The sequence below is a fragment of the Panthera leo genome, chromosome C2 (genome assembly GCF_018350215.1).
Source record: "Panthera leo isolate Ple1 chromosome C2, P.leo_Ple1_pat1.1, whole genome shotgun sequence".
In the NCBI taxonomy this organism is placed as follows: Eukaryota; Metazoa; Chordata; class Mammalia; order Carnivora; family Felidae; genus Panthera; species Panthera leo.
In genome coordinates, this window is record NC_056687.1 from 124,449,421 (window position 1) to 124,466,609 (window position 17,189).

At 48.4% G+C, this 17,189-nt stretch overlaps 1 protein-coding gene across 1 annotated transcript in view; it reads right to left on the reverse strand.

Annotated features, from left to right (window-relative positions):
- Positions 1 to 16,541, reverse strand: part of ESYT3 (extended synaptotagmin 3) — a 49,960-nt gene extending 33,419 nt beyond the window's left edge. Inside the window, exon 1 of the mRNA XM_042903205.1 lies at positions 16,056 to 16,541. Coding sequence (XP_042759139.1) covers positions 16,056 to 16,382 — 327 coding nt within the window. The 5' untranslated portion in view covers positions 16,383 to 16,541. The remainder of the gene's footprint in view (positions 1 to 16,055) is intronic.
- Between the last annotated feature and the right edge of the window lie 648 nt (positions 16,542 to 17,189).

Sequence of the window (17,189 nt, forward strand, 5' to 3'; positions counted from 1 at the left end):
ACTGACTCACAGTGTTTCAGGGTGGGGCCTGGCAATTTATTTTTAACAAGCTCCTGGCAGGATTCTGGAGTTCCATCAGGATTGGCATCAATGACCAGCCCGCCCCTTCCTTTAGAGGGGCCCACACTCACCCTGACAATGCAGACAATAGCGGGATGTCCAGGGCCCACACTGTTTTCATGGTCTCTTGGCCAGCTGCACTTGTGTTGAGGCTCCCTGCTAAGAGATTCCCCTAGAAAGTGAGTCTGAATGCCCTGACAAGAGTAGCAATTCAGGCCAGGAAAGGAAGAGACCATCAAGTCTCTACTCTGCCTTAGGCACCCTGCTGGCTCTCCCTCGGCCTAAATCTTGGCACCTATCGTGACTCGCCAGTGAGCTGATTCAAGAGCCAGGCCACCTTCTCTGTGATGGCCCTAGAGTAAGTCCTGGACCAGAGGATGACATCAGAGTGATGGACATTTAGGAAGCAATTACTCAGACCCAATGTTCCCTCAGTTTGATGGAGACAAATTAGTCATATTTCCATTATAGTTGGCCTTTTTTTTCCCCTACTCCAAATTCTCAAAGTTATTGCATGTTATTGCATCTATTGGCTTTATATTTTAGCTTTTCCACTTAGGTCTTCAATCTGTCTGAAATTTTTTATAGCGGATGAGATAGGCCTCTACTTTCATTTCTTTCCATACTCTAAGGCAGCAATTTTCTAGTATCACATACCAAAAAAAAAGTCTATCTTTCCTCCTGACTTGTGAAGTGACTTCCCTCATATGTCAGCTTCTGCTGTGTACTCTGGTGTGTTTCTGAACTTGGCATTGAACTCTGTGGTCTGATTGCCTGTTCCTTGCCAGTCTCACACTGTGCTAATCACTCTAGCTTTGCAACATGACCGGGGTTGGGTGATTCCCTCTGTTAGCTTTTATTTTTCAAACTGATTTAGCTAATAGGAGTTATTTATACTTCCATATGAATTTTGGAATCTTGCCAATCTTCCCTCCAAAATATCCTCCTGGATTTTGATGGTTATATTCCAGAACTTATAAATTTGTAGGAGAAATGACAGCTTTACAATATTAAGTTTTGTAGCCATGAGCAGAATATTTCCCTTTATGAATCACATTAGGTTGCATTCACATTTGAGATCATAAACCTTTTCCTATAAAAATCCCATATATTTTTGTTAGATTACTTCGTGGGTTTTGCAGTTATTAAAAATGGTATTTCATTTTCTGTGCAACTTTGTTGAAATTTGTTGCTAGTTCTAACTGTTCATGAATTCGCACAGATTATTTATACACATGAATAAACTCCAGTAACAATTTTTTCTTACCTTCTCTTAGTTTGTCTTTTGGTCACGCCCAGTAGCAGTGATTGTGAACAGCTCTACCTTGTTCCTGGCCTCAAATGGAAGTTTTTCCATGAAGTGTGATTTTTGCTGTAGAGTTTTAGAGGACAGCCCCTATCAGGTTGAGGAAGCTCTTCTCAATAACTTAATTTGCAAGGACTTTCATTATAAATGGGTATCGAACTATATTCAACACAATAGATATTGAGACAATCGTGTAATTTTTTCCTTTGTCCATTAATGTGGTGAACTTAACTGATGTTTCTTTATAAAACAAAGCCATCTCTAGTACTCAGGAAACGCCCCATTTGAAGTAATACATTTAGGTAGCCTGATATCTCATTTAGGTTTTATACACTTAGGATTCAAAGTGATACCTACAATTTTCATTCTTGTGCAATTCACACCCAGTTTTGGTACAAAGATCTTACAATAAATTATAAAACTAGTGGGACAGCCTTTCCATATCTTCCTATTTTCTGAAACAACCTGTAAATAATAGGAATTATCTCATTTAAAAGAAAAAAGAAAAAAAAATGGGTGCCTGGGTGGCTCAGTCGGTTAAGCGTCCAATTTCAGCTCAGGTCATGTTCTCCTGGTCTGTGAGTTTGAGCCCCGCGTCAGGCTCTCTGCTGACAGCTCAGCCTGCTTCGGATTCTGTGTCTCCTTCTCTGTCTTCCCCTCCCCCGCTCATGCTCTGTCTCTCTCTCTCTCTCTCTCAAAAATAAACATTAAAAACAAAAAAAGGAATTATCTGGTCAATGAAGTTTAATGCATCTTAGCTATAAAGCCATCTTGGCCTGAGGCTTTTTGGGGTAGGAAATTACCATTCCTCTTTTTAGTGGTTAATGGTGTATTCAAGGTCTACTTATCTCTTATTGTGGCAATTTCAGCATTTATATTTTTCTAGAAATATAGTTTATATAGGCTTTCAAAGGTATTGATATATATTTGCTTATAATATTTTATTATTTTTAAAATGTTTATTTTTGAAAGAGAGGAGTGCAAGTGGAGGAAGTGCAGAGAGAGAGAGGGGACAAAGGATTCTAAATGGGCTCTGCGCTGACAGAAGGGAGCCTGATGCAGGGCTCGAACTCAGGAAATGTGAAATCATGATCTGAGCTGAAGACCGAAGCTCAACGGACTAAGCCACCCAGGCTTATAATATTTTATTACTTTTAATCTGCTTTATCTATAGTTATTTCTGCATTTATCCCATATTTTATTTTCATCTTTTTCTATTTTTTAATAGGTCTAGCTTGACAAAGGTTTTGCCCATTGTATTGATCTTCTCAGAGAACTAGCTTTAGTTGTTGTTAATAGTTTTCTTTCCCCTTTACCATTATATTAACATTTTTGTTCACTTTCATCGTTGTTTTTTATTTCCTTACCTATTTCTTTGATCTAAACCTGTTGCTCTTTTATGTTCTTGGAGTTGAATTTATTTTCAGTTTTTGGTTTGTGATAAATTCAAAGTTTAAATTCCCTATGATTTTTGGCATAGTGTTTTCATTATTTACCTCCCATTTTTTTGTCGTTTCCATGATGACGTTTTAAACAATAATTTTTTACAATAAGTACTATTTTTAAATATTTAGGCATGTGAGGTTTCTAACACTGCTTATTGCTTTCTGATTCCATTTCTTTATGGCCTGCACAGTCTGTAGGATGGCAGTCCACTGGAATATATTGATAATTCCTTTGCGGCCTAGTGCATGATTAATTGCTAGGGCTGTTCCATGTATGATCAACTTATTAATCATGTCCTTTGTAAAAAAAAAAAAAAATATCGTGCCCTTCATAAATTCTTTATCCTTGTTTCCTCCTTGCCTACTTCTCATTTTCAGAGAGGAATGTATTAGAGTTTCCAAGTCCAACTGTTGCTTTATCTTCTTCCCTGTGCAGTTCTGTCAGTTGTTGGGTTTTTTACTTAAAGTTTATATTATGCAGCATATACATATGTCCATGACTGTTATCTTTTAAAATTACTATTCCTTTTATAATGACAGAACATCCTTGTCTTTAGGATATATCTGAGTTACATTCTACTTTATCTGATATGAAAATTGCTACTCTAGCTTACTTTTGTTTCAAAGTTGCCCAGTTGTATCTTTTTTCCACCTTATTTTCAAACTTTTTGAGTTCATGTGATCTCATGTCATTTAAAACTCACCTTAGTCCCTTTTTAGCTCCATTTTACAGATAAGGAAACTAAGGCTCAAAAAGGTTACTTACAGGCACCAGCTGCGGAGTGCCAGAGCGGAATCACAGATCCAGGTCGGTCTCACCACAAAGTCCCTGCCTGTCCACCCCACCCCTCTCACTCCTCTTAAGAAAACCTTACATAGTATTATCTTTTCCTCTTTTATAGAAAGTCTAATTTAGCAGAGGGTTGCCCTCATGGGACCTGAGTCTTCATTAGCAGGCCATGCTTTATAGCTTACAAAGGACATTCTACACTTTCATTTCATCCTCCTAATACTCCATAAGGTGTACAGCAAAGCTACAATTATCCTCATTTTACAGATGAGGAGAGGCTCAGAGACTAGTTGGTACCTGCCAAGATCACCCAGGTGACCAGAACTCAGATTTCACCCGCATGTAATTTGAGCCCAGCCTTCAAGCCTTTTTTCTTCCTGCCTTCTCCACCTGAAGTGTCAGCATTTGAAGTGCATTTCTTAGGGTCAAAGTAGTCTTTGTGCATTTAAAATTTCACCTCTGTAAGCCTTGGTTTTCTCATCCGCAGGATGGGTACCATGCTACCAATTTCACAGAGCTCCTGAGTAAATGAGACAATGCAAGTGCTCGGTACCTTCCCTGGCTCAGAGTAAATGCTCCAGAAGCTGTTACTGTTGTTGGCAGTTGTATAGACCCTGAAGGTGCAGACACTGACGTCTCTGTCCTCAGGTACATGCCAAGAACAATGTCACCTGGGCTATGCGTCCAGTTCTGTCTGACCCAAAACCCAGCAAATTCTCTACGGGCTCCCCAGGTGCCTGCGGCTCTGCACTTTGGGAAACACTGAGAAGAGAGACAACACAGTGAAAGCGCCTGAGGCTGAAGGAGGACCACAGTTGAGTGTTGTTTCCCCGGCCTCTGCTGATTGGCTGAGGGATGCGCCCCTAGATAGGCTGGGCCCAATGCCTGTGAGGCGCCTGTGTGAAGCTGTCCAATGAGGGCGCTCCACAATGAGGCGGGGCAAAGGGACCCAATCAGAGCCTCTGTGCATGTCTTTCCCTCAGGAGGTAAAGGAAGGGAAAGATGAAAAAGACGACTGGTGGCCCACTCTCAGACTGAGTCCTAAAGTCACCGGAACTTTGGTTCCAATACCTCACAAGGCTGGGAGTCTCTGAGACCAGAGAGCAGGGAGACATCCACGCCTCCTGGCAATGCAAAGGGCTAGACTCAGGCGGGTGTGGGCAGCGGTCTTAAACTTTTCCTTACAAAACCACCACCCGGAGACCTCGTTAAGACGTGGATTCTTAGTGAGGTCCCTCAGAAATTTCGATTCTGGGAACTGAAAACTTGGGGCAGGGACCCGACAGCTTGTATCTTTAACAAGCTCCCAGGTCATTCTGATCACAGTGCTGGGGCGTGTTGAAGAATGAGTGGACAGGCCTCCCTAGGCTAGGGGACCCGCTCAGACCCTGGGAGAAGGTGACTCCTCCGCCCCCCTGAGGCTCCTGACAAGGGCTCCAAAGTCACAGCTGTCACTTTGTCATCAAATTCTTTTTTTTTTTTTTTTTTAATTTTTTTTTTCAACGTTTTTTATTTATTTTTGGGACAGAGAGAGACAGAGCATGAACGGGGGAGGGGCAGAGAGAGAGGGAGACACAGAATCGGAAACAGGCTCCAGGCTCCGAGCCATCAGCCCAGAGCCTGAAGCGGGGCTCGAACTCACGGACCGCGAGATCGTGACCTGGCTGAAGTCGGACGCTTAACCGACTGCGCCACCCAGGCGCCCCTGTCATCAAATTCTTAAACTCCAAAGTCACAGCTGTCACTTTGTCATCAAATTCTTACCGGCAGCCTATGGACCTCAATTCTTTTACAAAGGGAGTATCTTTTGTGCCACGAGGAGCAAGGGAAGGCAAGGGCTAGCAGATGAAAACACAGTATGATGAGTCTGCCTGGCTTTGGGCGCTGCTCAGGCCCCTAAAAAGGTGAGCCACTTCCACCCGGTAGCTGCTTTCTATAGCCAAGCAGCAGAGGTAGGACGTGCCACCAGGGGCCCTGAGGAACAGGGTCTGGTCCTGACCCCCTTTCTGCAGCCTCAGGTTTCTCCCCATTGAAGGAAGTGAGGCTGTGATGCCTATGCTGCCCAGGTCTACAATCAGGAGACAATAAACGCAAATCTACTCTATATGGAGACAAATTAAGAGCTCTAGCAAGGTGGGGCGTCTGGGTGGCTCAGTAGGTTAAGCATCGGACTTCGGCTCAGGTCATGATCTCACAGTTAGTGGGTTTGAGCCCCATATTGGGCTCCGTACTGACAGCTTGGAACCTGGAGCCTGCTTGGATTCTGTGTCTCCCTCTCTCTCTGTCCCCTCCCCACTCACGTGCTCTCTCTCTCTCTAAAATAAATGAACATTAAAAAAAAAAAAAAAAAAAAAAAAGAGCTGTAGCAAGGTTCATCCCCCTAGAACATGGACACTATCCTGACTGCTATATCACAGGTGTGAGCACTTACCCAAAGAAGGCCTGGAAACTCTTAAAGTTGCCCAAGCCCGTGGTCAAGTCACCAAGACCTTAGATGCCTGCTTTTGCCCCTCAGAGAAACTTAAGTAGACGGGGCCTCGGCACCCACTGAGAGCCTCCCTGTGCTAACTTACATCTTGCTGCTGTTAGTGTGCTTGGGCCAAAGCTTCCCAGGCAGTGGGCTCATATTTTAATGACAGCAATTTTTTAGACAGTGGCAGTAATGAGAGCTCAGAGAAGAGATAGACAGTAAAGCAAACTCAAGTCAGAATTCCAGGCTAGCAGAGGCCACCACAAAGGCGCCACACATCAATGCTTCATCTCTAGGTGGTTGTGCTTTACTTCTTAAACCCTTGAGGAAAAATGATTCCACAGCAGTGAGGAAACAGAGCCAGAGTGATGGCTGTGTCCAGCAGCGTGGAGCCTAGGCAGGCCCCACAGATGGACTAGGAGGCCTGGACACCAGCTTTGGGCCACCAGACCCTCTCAGGAGGCAGGGAGATTGGAGGGCTTCACTTAAATTTTTTTTTTTCAACGTTTTTTAATTTATTTTTGGGACAGAGAGAGACAGAGCATGAACGGGGGAGGGGCAGAGAGAGAGGGAGACACAGAATCGGAAACAGGCTCTAGGCTCCGAGCCATCAGCCCAGAGCCTGACGCGGGGCTCGAACTCACGGACCGCGAGATCGTGACCTGGCTGAAGTCGGACGCTTAACCGACTGCGCCACCCAGGCGCCCCTGGAGGACTTCACTTAAAAGGCCTGCGTGTCACCAGGTGAACCCGGCTCACTCCCTGTCACAGGGATGGTAGCTCTTCCCATGGGAGCAGCCATGTGCAGACACACAGACACAGAGAAAGAGACACACAGACATACAGAGATAGAGTATGTTCCTGTGCCTCTTTGTATCTCAAAGACCTGAGACACACGCTCCTGTCTTTCGAGATAGATTCCTTCTCTGTGGTGCCTATTCAGTGGTTCCTCCTCTACCAGAAACTGGTCCCTCATTTCATTCACTTGTTTTCTGGTGAAGAACAGCCTTCGTCCCCTTTTCTCTGTTCTTGGGAGGTAAACATTTAACCTTAAAAATTGCTTTTAAATCTGTCCACTCTTCTGCTTAAAATTACCCTGCTAAAAGTGCTTTAAAGGAAAAAACATTTTGCCAACTTGAAGTTCCATTTAGTGCTGCTCTAAAATCCATAGGCTATTTAACAACACACCCAGCCTGCAGACTGGCCCAAGCCAGCTGGACCCAGTAGGGGGGGGGGGGGGACGCTGAGCAGATAAAACTCCAAAGGCAGTCACCGGCCATGAGAATACTGGTGCCAAGAACCTGTCACCATTTGCTGAGGAGTAAGGGCTTGGAGCATGGAGGGACTACCTGGGCTCTAGAGAGTCTTTGTTTCAAGGAGGCCTGAGTGTAATGCTAAGTCTCCAGACAGTTCAGTCACACAGTTAGGTTTGGCAGTGCCCAAAGGTTAACAAACATATCCTCTTGCTTATCAAACTAGTATAGGCAATGCCTCAGAGATACTGCAGGTTTAGTTCTAGGCCATTGCAATGAAGTGAATATTACCATAAAATGAGTCAAATGAATTTTTTCGTTTCCTATACGAAAGCTATGTTTACACTATACTGTAGTCTACTAAGTGTGCAATAGCATGTTTTAAAAAAAGTACATACATTAATTTAAAAATATTTTATGGGGCGCCTGGGTGGCTCAGTCGGTTAAGCGTCCGACTTCGGCTCAGGTCCTGATCTCGCGGTCCGTGAGTTCGAGCCCCGCGTCGGGCTCTGTGCTGACTGCTCAGAGCCTGGAGCCTGTTTCAGATTCTGTGTCTCCCCCTCTCTCTGACCCTCCCCCGTTCATGCTCTGTCTCTGTCTCAAAAAAAAAAAAAAATAAATAAATAAATGTTAAAAACAAATTAAAAATATTTTATTGCTAAAAAATGCTAACCATCATCTGAGCTTTCAGGAAGTCATAATCACTAATCACAGATCACCAAATATAACAATGGTGCCAAAGTGTGAAACACTGCAAGGATTACCAAACTGTGACACAGAGACACAAAGTCAGCAAGTGCTGTTGGGTAAATGCACTGATAGACTTGCTCGATGCAGGGTTGCCACAAACCTTCAATTTGTAAAAAAAAGAAAAAAAAATGCAATTATCTGCAATGCATAATAAAATGACGTACACCTTAAAAGACCAAAAAATGGAGGAGCGCCTGGGTGGCTCAAAGGCCCGACTTCAGCTCAGGTCATGATCTCACCGTTTGTGAGTTCTAGCCCTGCAATGGGCTCTGCGCTGACAGTGTGGAGCCTGCTTAGGATTCTCTGCCCCTCCCTTACTTGTACATGCGCATGAACTCTCTCATCATCAATACATAAACTTACAAAAAAAAAAAAAAGAGAGAGAGTAAAAAATGTAGTATCGATGCTGTTAAGGCCACAGTGAAGTGGGAATGAGAATCTTTAAGTTGTTCCCAAGCCTTGACCTATCAGTTTAACATGTAGGAATCTATAGCAAGGAACTTGTGAAACTTGAGACTAAGATTCATGCAGCATGTGAGGAACAGATTTTTACCGAGCCCACTATGTACTAGGCACCAACTGAGGAACTGCAGGTACAGATCGGAGCAGGAAACACACCTTGCCTCAGAAGAGCATTCAGTCTGGAAGAAAAGTCAGATGCAAAAATAGGTAGGTGCAAGTCCAGGAAGGAAGTGGGGTGACACAGGTTCCGGGTGCTGCGGGGGCCTGAGGAGCAGTGTCTGAGATTGGGGAGCCTGAGCTTGGACTTGAAGGAAAGGACAAGGGAGCCCCTGGCAGGTCAGAGGGAGAAATTCCAGACAGACACAGGAAACACCCCCACCTCTGCTAGCCACATGAGTAGGACAAACCTGAAATAACTGAGATAATCAATCAATGCTAGAGCAATCTTTTAAGCAGTGTAGGGTATATTCACATTAAGGGTATCATAATCCTTAAGCATGTTTTTGAAGAATGTTATAGAATGTTAAGAACAAAAAAAAAAAAAAAGAAAAAAAAGGGTGCAAGTTTTTTAAGAAACCATGTTTGTATACTTTCTATACAAAAGAAGTACACACAAATAGAATAATGTTATCTCTGGGTGGAGGGACTGTTGGTTCTAAAACTTTTAGGCCATTTCCAAATATTCTACGATGGGAATACTTCCACTTGACAACCAGAAAAAAAGATTTTTAATCACTTTTTATAACCATTACTTAAGAAAGTAAACATGACATGGGCAAAGGAATGGAGTGGGTGATTCTGGGGTCTTGAAACATCCTGTATTTTCCTGGCTCTTTCCTCGGAGTGTCTGGAGGTCCTGGCACCCTGCGATGGGGTTTCACGGCCAGGAGTGGCCACCCTGAGCTCCTAGAGAGAGAGGGCTTGCAGGAGCTGGGCCCTGACTCCCAGTGTGGCCTGAGGGGGTCACCTCTCATACCCTTGGCTTGAAAGGCAGGGTAAAGAGAATGGGGCTTTCCCCTTCCCCTTTAATAGTCCCCACTGGGACAGAAAACACCTTTTAACTCTTCACTATTTGCAGTGAAGAAGGAGGAAGAAGGAAATCACTTTCCTTAGGCACATGTGAACACTTTGGGGCTACAAGCTCTAGGTTTCCTGAGATGAAAAACCCCTGGAACTCTCCCAGGAAATAACTGAAGGGAGGGGCAGGAGGGTCAGGAAGGAGGAAGGGAAGGCAAGGCCGAGTCTCCTCTGTGTGGCTGGGTTGTGACCTTCAGGCTGCAGCCCACACCCTCCAGCTGCCCCCCAGTGTCATTGGGAACATTCCCACTCAAGTGCCAGCTCAGCCTGCTGTCAGGCCAGGGCCAGGAGACCCATGGAAGCTGGTGAGCAGCTCTTCACACTTCCTGCACGCTGGACAGGGGGCCACGACAGAGGAGCAGGGCAATGGCTGTCCCCTTCTTGGCCCTGATCCTTGTCTACCACGTGACCTTCCCATTACTAAGGTCCTCAGGTACTTAGCTGGGAGACAAGACTGCTGTGGACACTTCTGTCGCAGAAAAATTCAGCCCCTTCTACATAAAGCAACGGGAAGCCTCGTGTGAGTTAAGGTATCACAAGTTGCTGTCCCAGAATCTTCTCACCCCAGAACGAGATTATGAGCTCAAGTGACCATACCTACCCACAGTCCCCATCCCTTTCCCCAGCCAGCATCACCCAAGTGTTGCTTTGTGGGCCACTTCCAGCCTGGGTTAGATCCCCTCCCCCAGGCTTTCTCAGAGCCTTGCGCAGCCACCTCATAGGACTGATCACACTGTATCAGGAAAGCCTGTTCTAGCGGGTCTGAATCACCATCTAGACCAGGGGTTCCTTGAGGTCGGGGACCAGGTGTCACTCATATCATTAGTCAGCCTGCAGCACCATGCCTGACACATTGCAAGCCCTCGATAGATGATTCCTGACTGAGTATAGGAATGAACACACGGATGCCTAAGATCCCTGTGCTGGGCCTGGAGGGCAGACGCCCACGTTCTGTCTCTTTAATTGCCCAGCCATGGCCCGAGACATGCTAAGTTCATAAAGCATCACTAAGATGTGGGGCAGAGACTCAGGGGGATGACTAAATCATGCTGTGCCTCTTCCTTCCTGAGGACAAGCCTGACTCCAAGCCATATGCATGACCTCATGGGACTGCAGGGACCCCACAAGTAAGTCCCCTAACTCCAAGCAGATCCCACAGCACTGGCTCCAAGAATTGAGCTCAATTGAGTGGCCAGCCCAGCTCAGAGCTGTCATTGCATTTACTTCCTCTAATTAACAAAAGTATCAGAATGGGACAGACCAAGAGCGCCTGGGTTCTGGAAGACTGCTGTTCCACCCACAGAAGGAATGTCAAACTCAGCCCCAGGAAAGCAAAGCACTCAACCCTGGTCTTCAACCTGAATGATGCACAGGAAGGCCTGGAGGGCAGTATCCTGGGGACACTGCCGGGAGCCCTGGAATGCTCACAGCTTTGTGTGAACAGTTTTCCCTGGTGCTTGCCTCACCTGATGTCCCCAGGGCGCACCCAGTTAGATGATGGGTAGGCAAGAAAGACTGCAGAACCCGGTCCTGTGGGTGGGTGGCACTACAGAAAAGCCAACTTGGGACTGATTCATGATGACAGACTCCTACAGCTGAAAAGACTCCAGAGGGCATCTCCTGGAGTCTCATCATTTTCAGAGGGGAACCAGGGACCCAGGGAAGACAGGGGACCTTCTCGAGTTCCCCTGGTGAATGAGCATCAGACTCCAGGTCCCTACCAGCCACCACATCACCTCAGTCCCCACCCCCATCCCAGCAGATACTGAGGGTTAATTGTCTCTAACAAAGCTGCCAACTGATTGCTATCAGCTGGCCAGAGAGCAAGTCCGGCTAGACGGGAGACCCAGACAGACAAAATGCCAGGCTTTCTGATAGTTCTTCCCCCACTCTACTCAGTCTCAGGCCTTCATCCCCCAAACCTGGGGCCAGGCAAGGCTCTCACTGAGGTTCCCTCAGCACACCACACAGAGAACAGTTGTGATAGGGCAAAACACACCTCTGATAAACCAGTCAGGTTTATCAGGTTACTGAGCACAGGTCAAGGGCTTGATGAATATCCTGAAAGGGCACGGGGCCTTGAAGGAGAAATCTGGTGCACAAGGTCAGGAGGGCAGCTGGCCAAGCTTCAACCAGGGGCCCAGGCCTAGAGGAGCAGAGCATCGAAGGGACCCTGCAAAGGATCTTGAGGAGCCCAGAGCATGAAGATCAGAAGGGAAATGACTTCTGGAGTGCGGTCACTGGAACTTAAGGACCTATAGGAGCAGGTCCCAGAAAGAGCCAGGGGCCCGGGATGGAGTCTCACTGCCATGTGCTACCCGTTCCCCTTGCTTGCTTTGCCCTCTGCAGCCACTGGGGGTTTCACCAGCTCTGCAGTGGCAAGGACTCCACTTTTGTCACTACCCGGTCCACAGTCCCCAGCCCTGGCAAGATGGGCTAATGGAAGATGCTCCTCATTCCTTGAAAAATATATCTAAAAACTGTGTGCAAGATATATAAAAAAACATTCGCACATGAACAGTGAGGGGCAGCCATTCCTCTGTTCAGAGGATGAGAAGTGGGGACAGCTCGGCCTGCTCTTTCCGAGTGGCCAGGCCACGTTCACAAGCCAAGAGGACCCACGGCTTCTTCACTGGTGACCCCTCGCAAAGCAGAAGAATCCTTTATTCCAGCTCTCTCTTCCCTGGAAGGGACCCAGAGGGAGGGCAGGGCTGTGTGAATGAAGCTTGACCAGAAACAACCTCCTTTTATAGGTGGGGACGCTGAGGCTCAGGCTAGGAAATGAATCTCTAAGATCCTTTCTTATGATGCCCTGGGGGCAGCAGCTTGGAGCAGTGTGTTGAGGAGTCTCACAGGCAGGGAACATTGCTCCATTGAGAACTAAAAATGCCCACTGTGGTCCGGCAGGGGAGACTGGCTCCAGCTCAGCCTGGCCTGGGCCTCCTCTATCTGCTCACAGGGGCTTGGTGCAAATTAGAACAAGGTGCTCTTTCTCAAGCAGCCTGTGGGCTGGATTCCCCACACTCTCCCTTCAAGACCCTCAAACTTTTCTTCAACTCTCCCCAACTATTGGTTTGCCATGTGTTAATTTGTAAAAATATTTCTTGATACCAAAGGAGGTCATAAGCCATTGACCCCACTTCTGTGCAAGAAGTCAATTCTCAAAACAGGGAGGACGGCACACTGAAAGGTCCATATATAAGGATAAAGACACTGGTGCTGTGAAATCGTGGGCAAGGGTCATGCTGCCCCCACCATACCCAGAGCCATGTCTCTGTCTTCATCAACAGTATGCATTCCTCACAACAGGGAGAGAGTATGCAACCAAGTAGCTTCCAGGTTTTCCACATCATCTCCCCATTTGGCAACCTTCCCGAGGAGGCAGGGCAAAAAGCCCACACCTGAATCTAGTTGCGTGCTCTACACAGGTGTTCACGCAGACGACCAACCTCCCCAGACCTGCTTCTCATTCTAGATGCCCAGCTCCCCAGATTAGAAAACGCCTTGGAAGATTCCTGGATCCCTCCCTCACACTAATCTAAGGCCACCAAGCACCCAGAGTCCCACTCTTACACATCTATTGTACTCCTCCTCAGTCCTCAGTACCACCATCTTGGCTTAAATCAATTTCTCATCTTGTCTCTCTTCTCCAGCTTCACTCCCCACCCCCCATGCTGCTTTTTACAGCATCTTTCCAAAGCCTTCCAGAGGCTCCTTGTGGCCTTCAGAATCAGGCCCAACTTCCACCAAGCCCGCCTCAGTTTGGCCCCTGTCCATCAACCCTTACCACACACTCCAGCTGAACCAATCCAAACTATATGGTGCTCCCTCATATACTGGCCATTCTGTGCCTCCATGCTGTGCTCGAGAGCCTCCCCCAGCCTGGAATCCCCTTTGCAGCACCACTGCCTCAGTCCAAAATGTAATCCACATCCTGGCTCACCAAACTAGCCAGCCAAGCCAGCCAGGAGAGTCTGAAGACTGCAAGCTGAGGCCAGACTCCTCCCAGGACTCTGCCAAGGCAACAACAGGCTGTGGTCTGGGGACATTTTGATATGGAAACAAAGCCAGATGTCCTTTGCTCCATGCTTTCAACCCTTGACTGGACCCTGTTCAGACTATCTCTGGCTTCCCTGAGACCTCTATGGCAATTACCTACATGCATCCACTTCCTGCCCCAGACTGTCCTCTTGGAAGGAGAGATGCCATCACCTTCCTCTGTGTGTCCCTAGACCCAGCCGGGTCAGTCCTGGGGTATGGTTTATGAGATGAGGTAGCTTCCTGTGTTGTCTCACCCATCAGGCTGAGCTCCCCGTTGGCTAGTTTCATGTTGCTCCTGGTGTTCGTGTGCAGGGGGGCAGGTGATGGTGGTTGGGGCATGTCAATGCCCCCACAGGATCTGATTCTTGTCTCAATTTTGGAAACATTACCTTTTGCAAACAACTAAGTGTCTACAGGCCTCCCTAATACAAGAAGGGGCAGAAAGAAAGGGCCGTCTCTTGGTGAGGACTCACAAGCTCCCCCTCATGGATTGATGCCACCATGGGGTCACAACAAAAGTCTAGCAGGCATCCAGTACTCCCTCGACAATAAGCAAGGAGCATGGATAGGCCCAGGCCTGCTTTCTGGGTCCACATCTTTCAGGATCACAAGCCCCCAAAGAACAATCAGGATAATCAAGTTTGGGAGACAGGCTACAAATACTGTTCCCACGGCTGCTACCATAGAAAAGTTGTCATTGTGATTATTGTGCACCCTTAGCGGAAGGTTTGGGCCCCCTCACCCTCAATATATGTAAACCAATTTACAAAACTGTATGGTCAATCCATATGTTAAATATCAGTGTTATGAACTGAACCATATTCCCCAAACTCATGGTGAAGTCCTAACCAGGACCCCGGAATGTGACTGTTTTTGGAAAGAGGGCCCTTAAATAGGTGATTAAGTTAAAATTAGGTTCCATTAGGGTGGACCCAATGTGATTGGTAACCTTAAAGGAAGAGGAAATTTGGGGACACCTGTGTGGCTCAGTCGGGTAAGTGTCTGAATCTTGAAACTCTGGATTTCGGCTCAGGTCATGATCTCACGGTTTGTGAATTAGAGCCCCCATCAGGCTCGTGTTGACAGCTTGGAATGCACTTAAGATTCTTTCTCTCCCTCTCTCTCTGCCCCTCCCCTGCTAGCTTGCACATGCACGCTGTCTCTCTCAAAATAAACTTAAAACGAAGAGAAAATTTGTACACAAATATATACAGAGGGAAGACCATACGAAGACATGATGGAGACAGCTATCTACAAGCCAAAGAAAAGCCTCAGAAAAGGCAAACCCTGCTGACAATTTGGTCTTGACCAGTTTCCATTGTTTGTGTGACTGGGTTTGTGTTTTTGTGTTTGTGGTATTTTGTTATAGCAACCCTAGCAAACGAATATAGTCAGGCTTAATTTCTCTCGTTTTAAAGATAAACATAAAACAGATCTTTCTAATTGGTTCTTCTCACAAGCACTTTGGAGGCTACTGTCATGGCCTGACTGAATTTTAGAATACGGGCCTCAGGCCAGAGGAAAAGAGGGGCCTGGGGGCCTCTGGACATCTCCCACTGTGGGCCTGAGTGTGTCTGGAAGAATCAGAGAAGCACCCAGAGGGGTAGGTTTGCCGCAGACCAAGCCTTGGACCAAACACCCTTCTTCCAGTATTTCCCAGACTCACCGGATCCCAAGATTCACCCAGGTGCCTCAACCCCACCTGGGAGTTGCCAGGTGGGGCTCTGAACTTGTTTTTGTTAAGTGGGCCAGGTGATTCTCAGGACCAGAAGCGTTTGAGAAACCCTAATACAGGCCCTTCCACACCAGGAGGGGGGTGTGTAGTTGTGGAGTGTGAATATGTGTGTGTGTCCGGGCAGGTCTGAGCATCCCACCAGGCGGAGGCAGGGAGAGAAGCTCGTGATCCAGCCTCCCAGCCCACCCTTCAATCCCATCTCTAGCCCGCCCCCTCCCTCTGTCCGGACCTCTGCGGAGGCAACTAGGCTGAAGTTTCTGTCATTGCTGCATTGGCGGATCCGTTTTGCGCCTTGCATTCTTTCTTTGAATCAACAGGTGAGTGGAAGAAATAAATGCCTTTTGCTTCCCTCCCGAGAAACTTTGAAAAGTACCAAACGCCCTTTTTTTTTTTTTTTTTTTTCCCCTGGGTGTGGCCCGCCCGTAACTTTTCTCCCAGGCTCTGGGCCCTTAAATGAAACCTAAGTTCCCCGCTCCCCGAGCTGCCAGACCAAGAGGCGGGTATGAGGCTGAGGGACGTCGCGGCGAGGGGTCTGTGCGCCCTGCTTGGTGGGGCACCAGGTATTCGGATCGTGGAGCGCCGCCCCCAGCTCCCCCGGTGACGGTAGGTTCCTTCCGAACCTCCAAAGGCATCCATCCCACCTCCGCCCCCCTCGACCCTGCTCACCCAGGCCGGCAGGTGCTGGCCCCGCAGTTCGCGGCTAATGAACTGGCGTTCGTTGTCTAGGAATTCGAATGCGGCCGCAAGACGCCCGAGCTTCCCGCGACGGTTCCTGCGCCACCACATCCACAGCAGAGCGCCGAGCAGCAGCCAGGTTATGCTGAGCCCCAGGTAGCCGGCAAGGTAGACCGGCGCCAGGTAGAACAGCACTCGCGCCACAAAGGTGTACAGCTCAGGCAGCAGCGGGCTGGACAGGCGCGGCTCGGGGCTGGGTGCGCTCTGGCTTCCCTGGGCACCGGGGGCGCTGGGGGAGCCGGGCTCCTCCGCTTGCATCTCGTCGCCACCGTGTTACCCTTTCCCAGAGCTTCACCCAAGCTCAGGTCCACGCGTCCTGACACCAGGGCACATCGGGCCTCCAAGCGCGAGGACCCGGCCGCCGCGCCGCACCTGCCCTGAGGGACTCGGACTCGCTGGTGAGGTCTGGGCGCTCAGTTCCAGGGCTTCGCTGCCGCCACCTGGAGCGCGGGATGTGCAGATACGCGGCGCCGCAGCACTTAACTCCCAACCAGAGCCTTGGCTCGCGACGTCTCCGCCCCCAGAGGCGGGCCCAGGGAAGGGGGCGGGGTCAGACCGTGGGCGGGGCTCCTGCGGGGTTCTGAAGAGCAACCAGCGGGCGTGGGCACCCTCCGACTCCGAGGTCCCGCGCAGGCGTCAGCTAAGGGCGCAGTTGCAACTCCTGGGTAGAGCCCTGGTTGGTCTAGGTGCTGCCCCAGGCGGTTTATGACTCACCGAGGCATGTGGACAAATGGCTTGTCATGGGTAAACATCACATAAAACCTGTTTCCTACACCCGTTTATAATATGCAGTCTAGTATATGGGCTGTTAGCTGGGCGTTCGAGGCTCTCCACGGACCGGCTCGTCGGGCCTCTCCACCCCACAGTGGGTCTGACTCAGCCCTCCATCTGGCCCCTAGAGCCCGGCATCGATGCCCGCTCCTCTGGCATCCCTAAAGCTTAGACCTGGCCCCCAACCCAAGCTAGCCAAGCCCAAGGTGCCTCTTGCCCCCCACAATGCCCTGTGTCCTGCATTCCCCACTGTGTGTGTCAGTTTGGATCTTAATTCACCCCCCACCCCCACCC